General features: G+C 42.5%; 1 protein-coding gene and 1 long non-coding RNA gene across 4 annotated transcripts in view; one reads left to right on the plus strand and one right to left on the minus strand.

The window, feature by feature from the left end:
• The window catches only part of LOC147032307 (ubiquitin-associated protein 2-like), a 149,845-nt gene extending 140,107 nt beyond the window's left edge, over nucleotides 1-9,738 (minus strand). For 2 of the 3 annotated variants that reach the window (XM_085869799.1, XM_085869797.1), the window contains exons 1-3: nucleotides 9,438-9,604; nucleotides 8,306-8,448; nucleotides 8,113-8,187 (exon numbers count right to left, since the gene is read on the minus strand). In XM_085869799.1, coding sequence (XP_085725925.1) covers nucleotides 8,113-8,187; nucleotides 8,306-8,383 — 153 coding nt within the window. In that variant the 5' untranslated portion in view covers nucleotides 8,384-8,448; nucleotides 9,438-9,604. Of the gene's footprint in view, nucleotides 1-8,112; nucleotides 8,188-8,305; nucleotides 8,449-9,437 lie in introns of all 3 variants that reach the window. The other variant, XM_085869798.1, reaches the window with a different exon arrangement.
• A 94-nt stretch (nucleotides 9,739-9,832) lies between these two features.
• Nucleotides 9,833-21,621, plus strand: LOC147032308 (uncharacterized). The gene is made up of 3 exons (XR_015055109.1): nucleotides 9,833-10,091; nucleotides 15,817-15,861; nucleotides 19,274-21,621. It is a non-coding gene; the product is annotated as an uncharacterized LOC147032308 (long non-coding RNA).
• Nucleotides 21,622-22,333: the final 712 nt, after the last annotated feature.

Genomic DNA, 22,333 nt, shown 5'->3' on the forward strand with positions numbered 1-22,333 from the left:
CGAAAGGAACCTTCCTCGACCAGCCCCAACACACACTGCAAAAATGGATTTAATCGGACAAGGCGTTCTCCTCGAAATTTACAGAAACCAAAAGTTGACAGACGCCCGGACGGACAACGCTTGTGACAATACCCCTTAGCCCAATTCGGGCTGAGGGGTGAAAAGGGTGATAGGTTCCGGGCTGTTCACGATTCATGGGGGGGGCAATTATATGAAGAAGCAGGATTCTTACAGTATTTATCATTAATCAATTAATTAATTGGCCAAATTAGAGGGTAAAAAAGTACAAAAGATTGGGATAAATGTCACAAGTAATACAAATGGTCAAACCAATATTCAAAATTACACATTAAAAGAATGACAGGAAGGCAGGTTGACTGACAAGATGGAAAGAATGCAACATTTCATATTGGTTGGAAGGGGGCAAAAGACAACATTTCGTATTTTAAACCGGAGAAAAATAAATTGCCAAATCGTACCATCTTGCCAATTTTATTAAAGTGCAGCCAACGTCCCATTTCTCCTTAATTTGCCAATCCACGAGTGAACCCCGCTTTCAAAATGATGTAATCCACCCCAGAATGCACAGCATGCATGTGCAGAAACACTGAGTACCAGGGCAGACAAATGTATATCATACGTGTCCGATAAGGATCGTTACCCAAAATGGCTCACAAAGTTTCTAAAAGAAGCCAAAAATACTTTGAAAAGTAACTGCGAGAAAGGGGTGTGCCTCTGCAGTGTGGCAAGTTGCAAGCCATCTGTTTTGTGGGGGAGTTCAGAAAGTGTGACAACTCATTAATTGTGCGAACTCCAGAGGCTGCACAAATCCGGTGCGGTTCCTCACGTGAACATGGAAGGCTGGGGGATTAATTTGATGGTCGTCTGCTATTGGAAAGCCGAGGCCATAGTTACCAACATTCAGGCAGAATTTCCAGAGGAAGACAACATATTTGGTTTGGTCACTTCTCAACATCTATGGGAAGGTCATATCTGAGGATCCACTATAAATGGTGTGTGTGTGTATGTGTGCGAGTGAGAAAGGAAGGAACTCGACACCACTCAAATACGGATATTTCTCAAGTCAGATTTGTATCCAGGACCACAATTATGGTGAACATTTTGAAATCACCACCCTTTCACCTTGATGCTGAAAATTATATTTAAAGAAACTATTTTAATTTCAGATTTTGCGAGAGCAACGGCAGGTTAAAAGCGTCCGGTGAGCAGAACCGAGTCACTGAAAATGTGCACATCGCACGTGCGCGAAGGGCCTCGACATTCATGCATCATTTTGAAAGTTCCGTATTACCGGGTGTGTTCAATCCAAGCAAGACTAATCAAATTAAGGAGTCTCAATTATTTCCTACAAGATAGCTACCGCTTTCTTTCTGGGGAGTAAATCAGCACGATTGAAGAGCTTATCTGTTGGTCCTCGACCATAACTTGCACCCATAAACACCCCACAAGACATCATCAAAAGAAAAATGGAAGTCAATTTTTGAAATTCAAGCCAAACCATTATTGGTGACATGCAAGTTCCCCAGTGAATGTACTAAAACTGGAAACCAACTAACACATGGCAAGGACGTGCCAATACTTAAACTCAAAAAAAATTCATTCCCAATTGAAACAGTTGCTTCAGAAACTTCAATCAAACTGAAAGTGTGAAACAAATGACGAGGTGACTGCTCGTGACTGATGGACTAAACATTTGCATGATGGAACTGACTGAGACACTGCACTTACTTTCACCTTGTACATGCTCAGAAAGATGCAATTCCCCTCCATGGAGTGACTGATACATCTACAGGTAGGAAACTTCTGGTCGTGGAGTTAAGTGACAGTTATCAGAGTTGCATTCAAAACAATCTGCTATCCCAGTCAAGGACGGATGCCTTGTTGATGTTGATGACCTCTTGTCTGGTTCTTACTCCCATATGAATGCTTTACTTGAATACCTACTATTCCTTTTTAATATCACCAGTTTCTTCTCTATCAAAATTATATGCAGCTTAAAGTAGGTCCAGAGCAGGGGTCTCCAACCTTTTTGGGCGGGGGACCACAAAACCAAAATGGTGAGGGGCGGAGGGCCGCACCCAAAAAAAAGGACGCTAAATTCCGAAAATATATATATATAATTAATATGCGGAAATTTAAACAAAAATTAGTGCTGAATATATTTTTCTTGCCAACGAATATGATAAATGAATAATAGTGTTAAAAACACGCGTCTAATATGAATCAAAATCATAATAAAAATTATAGAACGCTTTGATCATTGACCCTGACAAATTGGCAGTATCGCAGGCCGCATTGTAATGTAAACTTAATAGGGCACCGCGGGCCGCATAAATCCGTCTAAGGGGCCGCATGTGGCCCGCAGGTTGGAGACCCCTGGTCGAGAGCATGGGAGGGAAAGAGAACAATATGCCCTGAAAGGTCACGATTCACCGTGTGTGTGTGTGTGTGTGTGTGTGTGTGTGTGTGTGTGTGTGTGTGTGTGTGTGTATATGTGTATATACATACACATACACATACACATACACATACACACACACATACACATACACATACACACACACACACACAAGCACCCTTTTGATCAGAGGAACATTCTGTTTATCAATGAGGAATCCTCTTTTAAAACATGAAACAAGTAACCAATTTTGACAGGGCACATTAATGTACCATTACTAGGCTGACATGAGAACAATGCAGCGTTTGCAAACTTGGAAGAGCAAGTGCTTGAATTTTGATTATTAATTTAAATTATGTGGACATAATGATGACAAATTTCTTGCCAAGTTTGACAGGAATGAGAGCTGTAGTGACTTTGAACCTTTCACCAGAAAAACATTAAAAAAAACTTAAACAACTCGAAAAACGTATTTAAATCGAGCAAAAACGCACTCCCTAACGAGAGTGGAGGACCACACGGTTTCAGTCCTTTTTCCTCAACTAGTACGTGCCCGTAAAAAAAAAAAAACAATAATAATAATAATAATAATAATAATAATAATAAATTAATAAATAAACCACACAGGCCGTTTCTTCGCTCTCACGTGCCGGTACATGCGTGACCCGGAAGTTCGATATTATTCGCAGTTACGATTATTCGCAATTTATTTTTAATACCCAATTATTCAATTAGCACCAACGTATTTTACCTTTTCGCAATGTCGTGGCAAGGAAAAACAAAAAGAGACGAGAAGAGAGAGAAAAAAATTTACTTCCTGGTTTGGAGCATACCAGCACTCTGATGTTCCCAAAATTTATACACCGTCTAATATGAAAACGATCATAACTTGGGCCATTGTGATTATCTATAAATGCACATAAGAAAGCGAGAAATTATTAGAATACAGGAAGTCATCACTCTCCGGAAGCCCGTACGTTGTAACCCGTAATGGGGAACGTGGCTGTGCTTCCCTTCCCCACGGGCCACGCCCACGCAACAACATCTCTTGCCATTTGGTTTGGTAAATAAATGGCCATAACTTGGGAAGCACTTGTCCAATTAATATCAAACCTTGAAAAGGCACATCCTCAGGTCTCCAGCAATATACCTGGCAAGTTTCAATTAGATCGGACCAGAAGTTGTCGAGAAACAGCGGACACACACGCGCACGCACGCACGCACACACACACACACACACACACACACACACACACACACACACACACACACACACACACACACACACACACACACACACACACAGCTGGAATTATAGATAGATTATAAATTTTCTCACACTACGTGTGAAAATGATGCTCAGCCAGGATGGCGGTGTGGGTGTTATCATTAACCTCCGCCATCGAAGATGGACGGAGGTTACTGTTTTCACCCCTGTCTGTTTGTTACTTACAAAATCTAAAGATTTCGTAAGTATATTGATCACTTCCGTTTCTGTTTGTTTGTTTGTGTGTTTGCTACTTACGAAATCTAAAGATTTTTGATTATAGGTAGGAAACAAACGAAATCTAAAGATTTCGTAAGTATATTGATGACTTCCGTTTGTTTGTTTCTTTCTTACGAAATCTAAAGATTTCGTAAGTATATTGATGACTTCCGTTTCTGTTTGTTTGTTTGTTTGTGAGTTTGTTTGTTTGTTGGCACGATAACTCGAGAACGGAAGAAGCTACCAATGTCAAATTACACCACGTGATTCAGGAGGGTGATGGCTAGTGCCGATTAGATTTTGGTCAAAATCGGTCAAAGGTCAAGGTCACAGTGAGGTCAAACATAATTCCGTAAATTCATGTGGAGAAATGGAGTATTTTGTTTCGCTCGACGTTACGAGTTCGTTTTAACTTTGATTTTAATTTTGTGATCGCTTAGGACGCTTAAAACTCGGTTGTTAAAATTCTGGTAAAAATTGGATGTTTTGGAGACGTTTTAAGATTGTATAAAAAATATTTCACTCGACGCGTCACGGGTCGTCACGTGATGCAGTGCGCTCGAGCAGACGCGTCGTTGAGTGACGTTAAGGTTTTGCGTGAAGAAATGGAGATTTTTTGCTTCGCTCGACGTTAAGTGTTCGTTTTAACTTCGATTTTTATTTTGTCTTCGGTTTTTGCGATCGCTTTGCACACTTAAAACTCGGTTGTCGAAATTCTGGAACAGCGATGAAAAACTGATATATAATAAATAATAAGTCTTTTATCAGATTCTTCTGAAAAGTAATACACTTATTATCTGGCATATCCTGCTAGTACTGAATCACTTTTTAAAAAAATAAAAACAAAAAAATGGAATTTTTATAAGAAATCTTGTTTTTGTCTGGGACTCATTATCTGCAAACCAGTGTAAAATCGTAGACCACAATGAATTCAGAATTCAAGCTCCACTTGGGCTTCTGACTGATTCATGCTTTTATTAGACAAGGTCAGAGGTCAAGCTGACGATTTCGTAAGTACCAGTCTATGACTGCTTGTTTGTTTGTTTGTTTGTAGGCACGATACCTCGAGAACGGAAGAAGCTACCAATGTCAAATTACACCACGTGATTCAGGAGGGTGATGGCAAGTGCTGATTAGATTTTGGTCGAAATCGGTCAAAGGTCAAGGTCACAGTGAGGTCAAATATTCGATTTTTGATGGTTTGGTACAGATAACTCGAGTAACGGAAGAAGCTACCAATGTCAAATTATACCACGTGATTCAGGAGGGTGATGGCAAGTGCTGATTAGATTTTGGTCGAAATCAGTCAAAGGTCAAGGTCACAGTGAGGTCAAACATCCAAAAAATGATAACTCGAAAACAGAAGAAGCTACCAATGTCAAATTACACCACGTGATTCAGGAGTGTGATGGCTAGCGCTGGTTAGATTTTGGTCAAAATCGGTCAAAGGTCAAGGTCACACTGAGGCCAAACATCCAAAACATTCGATTTTTGATGGTTTGGAACAGAATCATCGTAGAAACTTCTGGTTTGCGTCACTACCTTCTCAAGAGACAGCTTTTATTAGACAAGGTCAGAGGTCAAGTTGACGATTTCGTAAGTACCGGTCTATGACTGCTTGTTTGTGTGTTTGTTTGTGTTTGTAGGCACGATAACTCGAGAACAGAAGAAGCCACCAATGTCAAATTTCACAACGCGATTCAGGAGAGTGACGGCTCACACTGATTAGATTTTGGTTAAAATCGGTCAAAGGTCAAGGTCATAGTGAGGTCAAACATAATTCCGTAAATTCATGTGGAGAAATGGAGTATTTTTGCTTCGCTCGACGTCACGAGTTCGTTTTAACTTCGATTTTAATTTTGTCTTCGGTTTTTGCGATCACTTAGGACGCTTAAAACTCGGTTGTCGAAATTCTGGTAAGAATCGGATGTTTTGGAGACGTTTTAAGATTGTTTAAAAAATATTTCACTCGACGCGTCACGGGTCGTCACGTGATGCAGTGCGCTCGAGCAGACGCGTCGTTGAGTCACGTAAACGTTTTCTGTGTGCGCGCTGACGGTGTTTTCGATAAAGATGGTGTTTAAAAGTCATTTTTTTTTATCCCAATAAAGGTTATCATCGCATGCCTGACTCGCTGAGCCGTCGGATTATGTAAAGATCGTTGGTGGATGGCCCAATATTACGGTTTTGTGACTTTGATAAAATAATTGCGTGGAGAAATGGAGATTTTTGATGGTTTGGTACAGAATCATCGTAGAAACTTCTGGTTTGTGTCGCGACCTTCTCAAGAGACAGCTTTTATTAGACAAGGTCAGAGGTCAAGTTGACGATTTCGTAAGTACCAGTCTATGACTGCTTGTTTGTTTGTTTGTTTGTTTGTTTGTGAACAGTATTTCGGAAAAACTCCTGGACGGATTTCGACGAAACTTGGTGGGGGGATTAGGTATGGTCCAATGATCATGCCATTAGATTTTGGACTTTGTCCAAAGTCCAATATGGCTGCTATGGTGGCCATTTTGAAAAAATATTTGAATTTTTGTTTTTGCATTTCTACATGTTTTAAGTGATTTCCAACCAAAAATAAATAAATTTGTTAGAGAAAAAAAAACAATTTTGCAACTTTTTTTTCAAAAAATTTTTCGATTTTATTTGAAAAATATTTGAATTTTTTTTTGCATTTCTACATGTTTTAAGTGATTTCCAACCCCCCCACCCCTAAAAAAAAATTTGTTGGAGAAAATAAAAAAATTTGCAACTTTTTTTTTTCAAAGAAATTTTGATTTTAGTTTTTTGGCATTTCTACATGCACGTCAATATCGTTTAGTTTATTCAATCGTGGTTCAGTAGAGCCTGATCCGTTTTGACCTGCAATGAATAGGATATCAGGTTCACTTAAGTGACCCAGCAGTATTGGCGGCGGAGGTTTTGCACTATACCGAGTGCTCCCCCTCTAGTTATTGATAGTATTATTATTAAAGTGTCCCAAAAGTCACCGAGGGATTTCGAAATTAAATAACATTTGTTTTTTAATAAGTTATGATTATTTTTATACCAAAAGAAAATTTACAAAATGGAGATAAATTTGCTTTATTTATGAAAAATGATGCAGCTTAGATGTCCTCCATTTTCGGCTTCGCAGAGATGGGCTCTTTCGACAGCATTTTCCATAAAAGCGGACAACAACTCTGACTGCAGCCCTCGAATTTCTGCACAGATGTTGAACTTTAGCTGCTGAATTGTATGGGGCTTATTGATGTATACACGCTCCTTTAGGTAACCCCAAAGGAAATAATCGGGAGGCGTCAAATCAGGAGACGTGATGGCCAAGAAATTTCTGAATTTCGCGAAATTATTCGGTGTCCATGCTCCTTGGGTGAGAATAATTGATCGATGAAATTTAAAAGAAAATTCCACGATTTTGGTTCTTTGTTCAGTTGTGAATTTTTCCATGGGTAATTTCCAAATGTTAATCTAAATTCTGAAAAGAAAAGAAAAACAAATTATTAAAAAACAAAAATGTTATTTCATTTCTAAATCCTGAGGTGACTTTTGGGACACCCTGTATTACAATAGCATTGATATTATGACATCATTATTGATTTTAAAAGCCTGGTGTTGGCTTAGTGGTTAGGGTGGCAGCTTGGGATCCTAGGGTCCTGAGTTCAAGCCCCGTTGGCCGCTGAATTAAAATACACCAGGAGGTTGACTTAATCTGTCATCCTTCCGAGGTCGGAAAAATGAATACCAGTGTACTGGTAAGGGGGACACTGCATCAGTGGCATCACCGCGTCCCAACCAATGATGCAACCAGCAGCCACAGGCTGCACTCGATAGAGAGAATATTAATTTTGTTATTGGAAGCAACCTTGAAAAAAAATGCCAGGATAACACAAAACGATGCTGAAGATGGCGTTACGACTTCTGTTATTCGAAGCAGCCTTGGAAAAATGCCACAACAAGCTATTTACGGTCACACGGCATTTGCTCAAGGTCGAACCACCCCCCCCCCCGGCCCCCCAGGGGTAGGTAGCAAATGAAGTTGCTAGAAACTCCATCGCATGACCGTTAGCCATCCTGTCAACTTTGGTTGAGATTGGATAAGTAACGCCTGAACGTGTGATGTACCGCGGTCAGACAAACACATACACAAAACTGCGTGCTCCGTTTTAGTAAGATTTTTGACACAAAGAGGGAACACTTCATTGACCTGTTTCACTTTTTCTGGAAAGTCCAAGTCACTTTTCTCCAAGATCATCTGAATTCTGATCTGCTCTGCTGTTGCCTGCGAGAGAAGAAATGACAGGCAGTGCAAACCTTCAAAGAGTCGTTTACAAATGCAACATCATAGCCAACACAGCCAACATCAATCCTGCCATTGGTATCAAAGGAGCTCACATTACCTGTGTGGTCTTGTAACCAGACGACCGTTCAAGACCGATTCGGGGTCGAGCAGCCGACGCTGCGGCCGACGTGGCCATTATGGTCTCTGTGTGCTACAGAGACTTGGGGAAGCTATGTACACAGCTATGTACACAGAGGCAACCTGAAACAAATCAGACAACATGCGCTGCTCACAAACAGGGAATCCATGACCAGATCAAAATCCTTCCATTGGAACCATACACAGTGCAGAGCGTTGGCGCTGCCTAAGCAGTCTCCTTGGCTATTGGGCACAATCCTGGACGGGTCACCACTCCGATACAGGATACCAGCATGCTGGCACTCATTTTGGCGACCTCAGAAGGATGACAGGGAGAGTCAACCCCACCTGGTATTAATTCAACAGCCGAGGGAGATTTGAACTCAGGATCCCAGCACCCCAAACCCACCACCCTCACCATTAAGCAAACACCAGGCATACCAATTACTGCACCATCGTCCCAAGGAAGCCAAAAAAAAAACAAAAAAAAAAACACACACACCTTACAAAGGTTATTTTATATGAAGTTGTAACCTTAACATACAAGCAATTTACTGATTTTTTTCCCAACTGCCCGGATCATCAGCTGGGCATCGCTTATCATCGAGGTTTCGATCCTTTCAGCCGAGAACCTCTCCAAACAGCGGATCCACAACCCCGATCACAGGTCCCCCACATCAGTACATTACTCAACATCAATGGACGGATGGGTGTACACTGCACATGGAGCAAAGAAATACAAGTACGAAGAGACCCGGTCGAACATTCATTCAAGAACTTTGGAAAACACAACAAACATCGAATCGGAAGAGGGGGAGAGAAAGGCCTGGAGGGGGGGGGGACATAATATGTGACCGACCACAGGATAAGAAGCGTTTTGGAGGAACTGGATAAAGAGTAAAAGTTTATCCGATCCGAGGGTGAGCAAACCAAGTAATCTCGAATAATGATGCTTCGCTTGGGAAGGTTACGAAAACATAACGAAGTACATCCAAAGGTGATGGCAGAAGAGAGGAAGGGAAGAAATTTATAAATAAATAATAAAAAAATTAAAAAAAAAAAAAAAAGTTAAACATGGCTTCTGCGGCCTATCAAAGGCTTTATGCACAAACCTCATGTTTCTCGCATTACCCCGGGCAAAAACCCAAATTTTCGGAATAAAACACGCCAACTAGATTCTCCGGGACCACGTAAATAGGATGTGAAGGAACTTGAACGGACAACAAGACGATGCCAGAACTCAAAAGGGGACATAAAGGGCCCGAAAACCAACCTCGCCTAAAGCAGCGAAGTCAATGACGCGACCTTCCGGTGACGCAAATCATTTTCCGCCAAAATAAATATTCATTCCCTCAGCGAGTTTAAATTACTATTATATATATATTTTTTAATTCTCCTCAGCCCTGTGCTCTCGAGTGAAAGGATAAAACATGAAACGACGTTCTACAACCGTTTCGCTTGTTATTCGTTAAAAAAAAAAACCGCCACAGCGAATGTGACGTCACGTGACGCGACGCGAGCCCGTCACGCGAATGTGACGTCACACGAACGTCGCTTTTCGTTGAACCAGGGATGGATCCCGAATTAAATAATTACTTTCGAATCACGGATTCAAATCGCATTATTGACTGTTCTTTACCGTTGCCACTGTACTACTACTACTGTTATAGTGCTATTACTACGAATGTTGCTCATACTGTTAGTACAACGAGAACCGTTAGTACTATTAACATTGTTAGTATAACTGGTACACCGACGGTAAACCGGTAAGTTGGATCTTTTGATGTTCTATTTGATATTAAAATCTCATACTCCACTCAGTTACATTTTTTACGGAGTTTCTTTGCTCTTACGTCCATTTCTCGGCCCCGATTATTCCCACATTCTTGTGCAGTTGTTGGTGAGGAGATGTTTTTTGTCCCAAGTCTTTCACGAACCGGCGGGCCAGACCTGACGTTCGACGAAGTGGTTGGGGTGGCAATTTTTTTTAATTTGTTCAGGCTGCCCGAGATGGCTCGCCTACTCTTCGTGAAGTACACCGTGGGCAGACAAGACGCTCGTTTAACGTCCGTCCGAGGGGCGTCACACACATTGATGGATTACGCTGCACGTGTGAAACACCGGGATGACAGTTTATAGCTGCGTCGGGATTCGAACCCAGGCCAGACCGTTTTGTCGAGGTATTGGAGCCCTCACCCTCTGCTATGGAGTACAGGCATCGACTCGCCGGCAGGTCCGGGATGAGCACGAATGGCGCGGAAATCACGTTCACCACTCGTTTTGAACTCTCTCAATCCGGGGAAGAGTTGTCGCCTCCACGAAAACTCCCGCCCCAAGCACACTCCGCACCACGTGTGTGTGTGTGTGTGTGTGTGTGTGTGTGTGTGTGTGTGTGTGTGTGTGTGTGTGTGTGTGTGTGTGTGTGTGTGTGTGTGTGTGTGTGTGTGTGTGTGTGTGTGTGTGTGTTTATGTATGTGTGAGTGTGTTTATGTGTGTGTGTTTATGTGTGTGTGAGTGCGTTTGTGTGTGTGTGTGTGTGTGTGTGTGTGAGTGTGTGTGTGTTTATGTGTGTGTGTGTGTTTATGTATGTGTGAGTGTGGTTATGTGTGTGTGTTTATGTATGTGTGAGTGTGTTTATGTGTGTGTTTATGTGTGTGTGTGTGTGTGTGTGTGTTTATGTATGTGTGAGTGTGTTTATGTGTGTGTGTTTATGTATGTGTGAGTGTGTTTATGTGTGTGTTTATGTGTGTGTGTGTGTGTGTGTGTGTGTGTGTGTGTGTGTGTGTGTGTGAGTGTGTTTAATAATTCAGGTTAACATATGTCCTTGACATTAACGTAGTGTTATATCAGTTGCCAAGCTTCTTGTAGAGTGCTCGTTAAGTTGTTGGAGCAGCACTCCATTCCAACGCCTTGATAAGGAACGGTTGGCTAGGCAAGCGCGAGCAAGCTACTCGGTAACTGAACACCCCTGTACACACGCAAGCTTCCCCTTTGAGTTTGTTATCGTGAGAAGAAAATAAACACCGACTTGCTTTGTCGTAAAATTTGAGGAAATGTCTTGTAACGTCAGATGGAGGAAAAAAAAATCTGAACCGCTCTTCATGGTCTGAGAGTGGAGAAACATTGCTTGTTATTTTTAATGCTGTGTGTACAATTCCCCAACTTGTGGGGTCGGCTGGGGAAAATGATTCAAGGCCAAGTCTTTCCCGAACTGGCTGGCCAGAGCAGACATTTGACCTGCAGGAATTTGATCATGGCACCAGCGAGAACTGGACCATTTTGTGAAAACAAAATCAGATCTTCAACATACACCAACACCCCCAGTACTGTGACATGGGATTTCAGTGAATGTACAAAACACACACACACACACACACACACACACACACACACACACACACACACACACACACACACACACACAGACACAGACACACACACACTCACACACACACGCACACACACACACACGCGCGCGCGCGCACGCACACATAAACACACACACACATACACACACGCACACGCGCACACGCACACATAAACACACACACATAAACAAACACACACACACACACACGCACACACACGAAGTTGAACATAGGATGCTGTAGATGATGTTACTCTTATAACACCCGACATTTAACTTTATTCAAATTGTAAATGTCAAAACATAGTTCCCTTACCTAAAGTAAGAACCTTAACCTGTAAGCAACTGACACGTTTCCCGACCACATGGATTATCAGAGGCATCGTTCTTCCTCGAGGTTTCGATCCTTTCAGCCCAGAACCTCTCTAATCAGTGGATCCACAACCTTGGTCACGGATCCACATCAATAGATTACCAACATCAGTGGATCCACAACCTTGGTCATGGATCCACCTCAGTAGATTATCTACATCAGTGGATCCACAATCTCGGCCACGGATCCACATCAGTAGATTATCTACATCAGTGGATCCACAACCTCGACCACGGATCCACATCAGTAGATTATCTACATCAGTGGATCCACAACCTCGGCCATGGATCCACATCAGTAGATTCCCTACATCAGTGGATCCACAAACTTGGTCACGGATCCACATCAGTAGATTCCCTACATCAGTGGATCCACAAACTTGGTCACGGATCCACATCAGTAGATTCCCTACATCAGTGGATCCACAAACTTGGTCACGGATCCACATCAGTAGATTCCCTACATCAGTGGATCCACAAACTTGGTCACGGATCTACATCATTATATTGTTGCGGCCACGGATACCGAGACACCAGCTTGTCACTCAGGGGGATTCAATCCCCAGTTGTCCTCAGTAGAGCCGGACCTGGGGCCACTGCTCACAATTAACGTTGTGGTACGGTGGGTTGTTTTAAAACCACGAGCGCCACCCAGTCAACCACGAGTTCCAGTGTCCGCCGTGTAATTATTCCGTTTAACTGGAGGTCACATGGTTACCTGAGCGGGGAGCACGTCCTTGGCAAAGCACCAATATTAGCTGATTAGATTTTAATTCGGGCGGCCGAGCGTTTTAACCGCTGGTGCGTGCAGACTATTTTTTGCTCAAATCTGTGGTAATTACCTCCCAGTCTATCTCGGTTCGAACAATGCTCCACCAATAGAAGGAAAGGACAAACACGGACAGGTTGGAAATCGACAAATAATTTATTAATAATAAAACAAGCCGGTAGGCGACATGGCTGCTCGCTCTAGATGGAAAGCTGGCCGACGCGACGAACCGATATTCATGTACATGCTATCAATCAATTTAGCACAATAAATATGATTATCACAGCCCTCTTAGTTTGCGCCCAGAAACCCGCCTTGTGAAATTTCAGGCATGTTTCCAAAGGGACTCTACCAAATGGAAGCCCTGGTAATTCCATTTATCTATTCGCTAAAGATTATATTTTTTTATATGATGCTGAAAGACATTCTCCTTGGGCACAAAAAAACAGGTTCCTCGGAGGTCCAGTTTCGGAGCTATTGATTTTTTTTGTACAGTCCACAATAAGTGTGCGATGTACGATAAAGTATTTTAGCTGTTGCTAAGCAACGGAGGTGTGCATAGCAACCATTTATTTTTGTGTACATGCAAGCCACATTGTGCACATTTCACCCAAGTTTCATCAAAATCAGACCCTTTCTCTTTGAGATATTCACAATTAACCGTTTCTGAAATGTTCGACAAGAACTCGCCCAAAACTTATCTCCTCCTACAAATATTTTTTGTTAGGGCTGCAAATTGGCTTGAAGGGAGCTAGATAGATTGCGCACAGAACTCTAAGCTTCGATTTTTTTGATTTTTTTCGATTTTTTGACCACTTTAAAGAGCCGTTGCTATGCCGTTGCTAGGGCCTGGGGTCCCATATTCGAAAGCACACGATTCCCAGAAATATTGGTCCTACCTACCAAATTTAATTGGAATCGGTTGAGTGGTTTAGCCCCTAGGCTTGACCAAAGTTTCGCGGACAGACAGACAGATGGAAATGTCCAGAATAAGGGTGCTCTAAGAGCAGCCAACAGACAACCCAGTAGGTGGACATGGGTAGTCGACTACCCAATAGAACCTGACGCGATGGGCCCATTCGATGGGGAATGACCTGAGGATTAAGCACAAGAAAATTCATGATTCTAGCTTCAAGGGTTAATGCTGCAGATTGTTTTTTCGTTAAAATACCCCCACATTTAGAGGTTTTTCGGCCATTGCTCAGCAACGGAGGGGTCCATAGCTAAGGTTCTTTCTCACACATAACTAGGACATACCATGAACCTACCATACCAGTTTCATGTATACCTGACTCAGTTTCTGAGATATAACGAACTTCGTTTTTTTATTGTTTTCGACCAGGGTTCATTCAAAGTCTATCTTCTCCGACAGTTTTCATAGGATCCTGCTGGAATTTTTTGACAATATGGCTGAATGTACTGCCCACAGTCGCTTGGCGCCCCATTTTTGATTTTCGAAAAAATACATTTTTTATGATTTTTCAAAAATTTCAAAGTCCCGTTGCGAGGCAGCGGTGGTGTCCATAGCAACTGTTCTCATTTGCACACAACTAGGTCATGGTATGAACCTATCAACCAAGTTTCATCGAAATCGCCATTGTATTAACAGAGCACTGGACCGAACAGAGGGACAGACAGACAGACAGACAAACATATCGACGGAAAAAGTGATCAGGGTAGAACAAATTCAAAAAAAATTTTTTTGAAAAAATTTTTTTATTCGACTACATCGACTACCCAACAAACATAGACGGAAATACTGATAATAAGTGTCGAAAAAAAAATCTCAAAATTTTTTTTTTTTCGATGCGATCGACTACAGACAAGCATATCAACGGAAATACTGATAATAAGGGTAGACTAGATTGACTACCCAATTTATTTACAGTAAACGCTACGGCATCAGTATTACATTGCATAACAAAATGTGTAAAAAAAAATTTTTCTTGTATATGTATTTTTTTTCCATTTATTGTGGGGCCCCCTTTTTGTGGGCCCTGGTTCAGCTGCGACATTTGCATCATAGTCCATTGTAAATCCGGCACTGCAAAAAAAACTGTGGGGCCCCTCTTCCCTTGAGGCCCTTAGCACGTGCTTATTACAGCGCGTGCGCTGTATACAATTGCACCGAGTTTGAAATGTCCCCGTGTCCCCGTGTCCCGGTGTCCCCCCCCGCCCCCCCCCCCACGTGCCTCAAGTGAGCCAATGACGGCCGTCCGGTAGATGGCAGTGCGTAACTGAGATGGAAATGGTGACAATTGACGGAAATACCAGAGTATTTCAATGGAAATTTGTGAAACGAATGTGTTATACATGTGAAAACCACTGAATTTGTTGCTTGACGGAAAAAAACAAAACAAGAAACGCTCCCCTCTCATGTACGAACGAACGAAAGACGTCATTTCCGCCCACCATGGCATTTCGCGCCGAACGCCGAACGCTGAAAGCTAAGTTCTTCTTATGCCATCATTCTCTTTAATATTAGCCATAAACAAGTGTTTCACCATGCATTAGTAGTTGAAATTTACTTACAATTATGGCAGATATTGGTGGCAAAGTGATAAGTGGTTCTTTCAATAACATTAGTGTACTTATTTGCTTCACCACTTCACGGGCCGAAATCCTGTATTGAAGGATTTCACTTGTTTTGCTTAAAGGTCCCATGACACTCAAAACTTTCTGGTTATTTATATATTAACTTGACCTTCCGAGTGAAGAAATCACCCATGTTTCTTTTTTAAATAAAAAATGGGATAATTAGACCAATATTTCGAACATTTCTGGTGCTTTTCATAACTTGTTATGCCCCGCCCCTTAAAAAAGTTGACTTCAGCGAACCGCAGCCTTCACGTCATCTCCAGAATGCGACCCGCACAGAGTGGATTGACTAGACGTCGCGCGCCGTATAAAGTACGTACAAATGCATTGTGCACATGTGCTTGCTATCTCACTGATCATCTTAATTTCTGTGATTGTTTCGCAGAAAAGAAATTCTGCTTCTGAGGCGTGTGTGCACAACAATCACGAGGTAATTATTTATCCCTTTACTACCTTGTCGTAGTCGTGTACAAATCCAATACATGTATGCACAATAAAGGGCTATACCATGTCCACAAAATATAAAATGTGACTGTTGAACGTTTCCATTAAAAAAGAAACTTACAGGGACATACAAGTAAAATACGAACGATTAATATTGCATCATTTCAAGGTGCAAGGAGATAATTTTAAAATCAAACAATGTGAAAAACCTGCACCCACAATTTGCAGCTTATTGAATTGTTTGTTGAAACCAGCCTGCTGGGATAGGTACGATTCTACATACATGCAAGCCAGGTATGGCTGCGCTCGACATACATGGGTTTATTCTAAAGTGAAGGTACTGCTTCCATTGGCTTGCTATTCATTAACATTCAGCCAAAATGCTTTCATCAATGAACAGGGAAAATATATTGGCACAACTATGAAAGACAAATTTATCTGTCCTATTACACGGTCTCATAGCCTCAGGACTCTTACGCATTGACTTATACATTGTGTGCATGCTAATACAAGTTACTTGTCAACTCTAGAGTCTAGACTCGTCCGATAAATCTGTCGTCCGTCCGACTAGTCCGATAAATCTGTCGTCCGTCCGACTAGTCCGATAAATCTGACGTGCTGTAGCTTTCTTTTATTATTCTCTTTTCTTCATTGTTTTCTACTGGCGCTACATGCCGTCAGTGGGAATAAAATAAATAAAAATGCAACAGAACGTCAGATTTATCAGACTACTCCAGACAATTGTGTCGCAACGTGTGTTCTGCACACAAGTTTTCATCGTATCCGGACAGCGAGATTGCTTCGTTTTATGCGCAGAGAGATACGGCCGATGACATGGGCCGGCCTTGCTTGTGATTCATTCGCCGCGGTGCAATATGTCCGCTGCGCTGCGCTGCACTGGTCACGTCACCTCACTAAAATATTTCTGATATCGAGCAGTATGTAAGTCGAATTTACATTCTTGAATTACAAATAGGATTTAGTCTAACCAGTTGTTATTGCCAAGTCTTCCTTCGATGTCCTCCCGATCATCATGAACTCCGGGAATTTCATCGCCAGTTTCCTCTGCTTGTCCTGCTTCGGGCTCGAACTGGTAAGGCCGTACTTCATTTCCAGCTGCCTGAACTTCACCTCCCGTGACTACGTTATCCGACAATTCTCCATCTGATTCAGACCAAAATCCTTCATTTCTCTCACACTCACTGTCGCTACCAGACAAGTGAAAGTCCATGCCATCCATTATTCAAAACCAAATGTTTGATTTTTTTTTAAAGCAGAAATGAATGAAGCGATTGAGTCGACCAATCAAATGTGGAAACACACAGGAAGCCAATACAATCACGTAGACCACCAACCCGAGTAATTTATGTGCAGCCTTTGTCGTCCTGCAGTTGACGTCATGTGGGTTACGCCTCTTTCAGTGGATTTCGGCAGAATTTTTAGGGGCGTTCTCAAAGAGGTTTGTTTTTTAAATTTTACATTTTACAGAACGAGTATTGTTAAAAAACATTGTCAGATCTGAAATCACAATTAAAAACTCCTATAGGACATATATATGCAATTTCAGTACTTTTGGGTGTCATGGGACCTTTAATGGTCAATCCAGGGCTGCGTGCGTGTCACATCCGTCGCCAGCACCCAGCTTTGTCGTACAGCCTCTCGCGGGGCAGCCTTGAACGCCAGTCCACACGCTCGCTTGCCGAAGCTCTCGGCAGGACGAACCGTCTCGCTGTTGGCGCTGGCCCGACACCCACACGCGCGCTTCCTTCTCCTCTTTTGCACATTTACACCCGCTTCTTGCTCGCTTCTCTCTCCTACCTCTTTCGTTCACGCTTTTTTATTATCTCAGAACGTATCTCTTTCTTCTTCAGAAACTATCTCTTTCTCTTCAGAACATATCTCTTTCTCTTCAGAAAGTATCACTTTTGCTTTTTCCCCACTCTCAAAACGTATCTCCTCACAGAACGTCTCTCTCGCTTCAGAACGTCCCTCTTTCACCTTTTCCTCTCCGAACGTCTCTCCTACCAGAAGGTCTTTTTATATCTTCAGGGCATCTCTACGGGGTGCCGTCTGCCCCAAGCTCACCCCACCCCACTGGGGCATGGTTACCATGATGCCCCGTGTGCTCTCAAAAAAGGCGGGCAGCGGAGCTCGCGAAAGAAATGTTGCTGAGGAAAAACGAGGGCGGGCTTCAGAGCTCGTGAAAGAAATGTGTGTGAACGTGTCTGTCATAAAGGAAAAAAAGCTTCCCATAAGAGAGGGGATCTATCCTTTACCCTTCTCAATGCATCACATTTAAGAACCCATTAGACATGGGGATGAGGCTAAGCTGAACATGCATTTAAGGAAATAACTGTCTGAGGACCTGGATGTGTGGATGCATTCATCAGACCGGATTCTAAAATCTGTAACAATATTATCTACATCAGTGGATCCACAACCTTGGTCATGGATCCACATCAGTGGATTACCTTCATCAGTGGATCCACAACCTCGGTCATAGATCCACATCAGTAGATTACCTACATCAGTGGATCCACAACCTTGGTCACGGATCCACATCAGTAGATTACCTACATCAGTGGATCCACAACCTTGGTCACGGATCCACATCAGTGGATTACCTACATCAGTGGATCCACAACCTTGGTCATCGATCCACATCAGTAGATTACCTACATCAGTGGATCCACAACCTTGGTCATGGATCCACATCAGTGGATTACCTACATCAATGGATCCACAACCTTGGTCACGGATCCACATTAGTGGATTACCTACATCAGTGGATCCACAACCTTGGTCACGGATCCACATCAGTAGATTACCTACATCAGTGGATCCACAACCTTGGTCATCGATCCACATCAGTAGATTACCTATATCAGTGGATCCACAACCTTGGTCATCGATCCACATCAGTAGATTACCTACATCAGTGGATCCACAACCTTGGGCATGGATCCACATCAGTGTATGATCTGCATCATTAGATCCACAACCTCAGTTGCATCGTTGCAGTCAGTCAACCCATCAATGCAACATCACTAATCACACTTAACTCGCGAGAGGATTTAATGTATTATCAGAGTTACAACTCCCATCACACATTCGATTACATAATAATATATTAAATCATGCACATCTTACCTTAAATATAACACATCAACCAACAAACATGAACACCCTACTCACCTCTGGATCAAACTGTTATTCAAATATTCAAACGGTTTTCTATAAACGGTTTTTACCTGCTTCCTTGTCTCCGAGCAAACACTGAAATGGTTTTAAAATAAATATGTTTGAATATTTTATAACCTCTGCCACCGAAGGTGAAGGCGTTATTATGTTTTCACCCCTTTCTGTCTGCTTGTCTGTGTTTGTTTGTTTGTGTGCAGGCTATCTCAAAAAGTTGTGGACGGGTCCGGATGAAACTTGGTGGACAGGTTCGCTGTGTGACAAGGACGAACTGATTAGATTTTGGTGAAGATCCGAATCCGGATCTGGATATGATAATTATTTAATTTCAGAGTCATTCTCCACGAGAGATCGGGCCAAAAACGTTACATAGCATGATATTTACCTCTGCCACCGAAGGTGAAGGAGGTTATGTTTTCACCCCATTCTGTCTGTTACTTTTTTTTGACAAGTATGTTGTTGACAAAAATATATTTTGACAAGTATGTTGATCGTGTGTGTGTGTGTGTGTGTGTGTGTGTGTGTGTGTGTGTGTGTGTGTGTGTGTGTGTGTGTGTGTGTGTGTGTGTGTTTGTCTGTCCACTCGCCTCCAGCCCAAACTGCTCAAGCGATCATTCTGAATTTTTTAGAGATTAACGTCACCGAACCTGCGACAGTCCCGCAATGAAGTTTCGTAAAATTCAGTCGACCGAAAAGGTGCAACATTTGCGCCAAATTTTCTAAAATCCTCAATTTTCATCCGATTTACATGAAATATGAAGAGCATTTTCATGTCAAGTCGCTGAATTCAACTACTCATTAATTTTAAGGTCAAAAGGTCAACACAGGCCTAATGTCTAAAAATTGATAGATCGAGCCAAAAACTAGATGCATCACTGTATCTCAAAAAGTTGTGGATGAGTTATGACAAAACAATGTGGATGAGTTGAATTGGTGACAATAACAAGCAGATTGGATTTTGGCTCGGATCCAGTCCATCAGTGGGATAAAAAATGTGAACTGTTCCACCTGGCCAGAGGTATGTGCTCTACTGAGTGCCATTCTACTTTGTGCTGTTTTGTCAAGTTGTCACTCTACGAGTGATTTTTCATTTGTTTGTTTGTCTGTGTACAGGATATCTCAAAATTATGTGGACAGGTTGGGTGTGTGACAAGGTCGAACTGATTAGATTTTGGTGAAGATCTGGATCCAGATCCGGCTGTCAGGATTTTTTGAGTGATTCTTCACCATTGAGAGATCGGGCCAAAACGCTGTGTAGCATGATATCTTAAAAAAAGTTGTGGACGCATTCAGATGAAACTTGGTTGACAGGTTGGGTGTGTGACCACGACAAATTGTTTCGATTTTGGTGGATCAGAATCCGGATCCAACTTCTAGAATTTTAAAAGTGATTCTTCACAGTTGAGAGATCGGGCCAAAAACGATATATATCATGATATCTCAAAAATGTATGGGGTCCGATATGTTCTCGTGGATCAGGCATTACAGGGTGGAGGTATGCGCTCCACCGAGTGCCCTTCTAGTTTTTAACATGATTCTTCACCATTGAGAGATCGGGCTAAACCGATATTTAGCACAATATCTCAAAAAGTTGTGGACGGATTTGGACGAAACTTGGTTCAAAGGTTGGATGTGCAGCAAGGACGAATTGATTCGATTTTGGTGATTAATCGAATCCGCATCCAGATCCAAGAATTTTTTTTAAGTGATTCTTTACCATTGTTTGATAGGGTAAAAAACGATATACTGTTCATGATACCTGAAAAAGTTATGGACAGATTGAGACGAAATTTGGTGGACATGCTGAATGTGTGACAAAGACATCAATTCGACGTTGGTGAAGATCCGAATCTTGATACGGATATGAAAATTAAAATTTTTAAAAAGTGATTCTTCACCATTGAGAGATGGGACCAAAAACAATATGTCTATCCAGTATAATAAAGCACGAGTGTCTCTTTGACCTCTGTCTGTCTGTTCCTGAACTGCTCCTTCAGTTGCAACATCTGGTCTGTGGTTGGTTAACAATCCCATGCCTGGTTTTGGCTTCATGGTTCGGGTGGCAGGCTTGGGTTCCCAGGGTCCTGAGTTCAAATCTTGCTCAGCTGTTGACTTCATACCAGATGGGGTTGACTCAGCCTGTCATCCTTCCGAGGTCGGCAAATGAAAACGGGGAAAATCGTTTTGAGCCATTGGGAAAAGGCAACTGGTGACTCACATTGATAAGTTGCTGAGTGCCAGGTTCGATTTGTACAACAGAGTACAAGAACCGACAATTTGGCCCATTCCTGGATGATGATTGCTCTTTGGATGAAACATCACGTAAACTTCATAACAGGTGAGGGGGGAATGAAACGTATTGACAGTGGGGCAACAGTTGGACACGAAGAAGGGGAATAAACGAACAGGGAGAGAGAAGGGAGGGAGGATAGAGGAGAGAGGATAGGATGCATGTGAGAGGGTTGGGTTAGGTAGGGCTAATGGGGATCAAAAAGATTGTGGTAGAGATGAGGGATGACAGTGGCAGTGCACCACTTTGCTTGAAGCCTCGGAGGGAAGAGTGATTGAAGAGACAACAGTCTCCAGAAGGCAGGTCCACAAATAAAATGGAAGTAAAGAGAAACAAGTGGAATGGGCAGAAAGCCAACAAGTGGAATGGGCAGAAAGCCTTATTTTCTCTCGGATCAACGTGTGTCCTGACTGGGAAAGAAAGGTCCGTCCCTCGGATCGACGTTAAACTGTGCGTCCTGACTGCCGGAATTCGTCTGTGGACGTTAAACATCCCATGATGTCCTTCGTGAAGAGTAGGTGAGCTGTCGCCGGTACCACAGCCAAATTTCTGCCCTAACCTACAAGGGGCACTGCATCAGCGGCACAGCCGCCCCTCAGCCAATGATGCAACTCGCCGTCTTGTGCTGCACACGAATGAATAATAAGAAGAAATAGCTCCACCACTTTTTCCGGTCAAACAATCGCCACCTGCAGGACGCGTGTTGTTGTTGTTGAACTCCCGTCATGTCCGCGCGAATCCGCCCGAGACTAACAAAGCCAATGAGCTCTGCTAAATGTGCATCGCGTTTACAGCCTCTCACTTCAATGCGTACTCACTTTTCATTTGGTTTGTCTTTTCCTTCAGGTCCGAGATTAGGGGGCGGGGCTTGTGCACGATTCGAGTCGGCGCGCTTGGCATTCCGGGCGGTGTATATCATTCCCCGAGTTGGTTTCGTGACATTTAAAGACGAAGTTTCCCGGCATTAAAT

This window comes from Eptatretus burgeri, chromosome 2 (genome assembly GCF_056783735.1).
Source record: "Eptatretus burgeri isolate ZD-2024b chromosome 2, Ebu_testis_v1, whole genome shotgun sequence".
Classification (NCBI taxonomy): domain Eukaryota; kingdom Metazoa; phylum Chordata; class Myxini; order Myxiniformes; family Myxinidae; genus Eptatretus; species Eptatretus burgeri.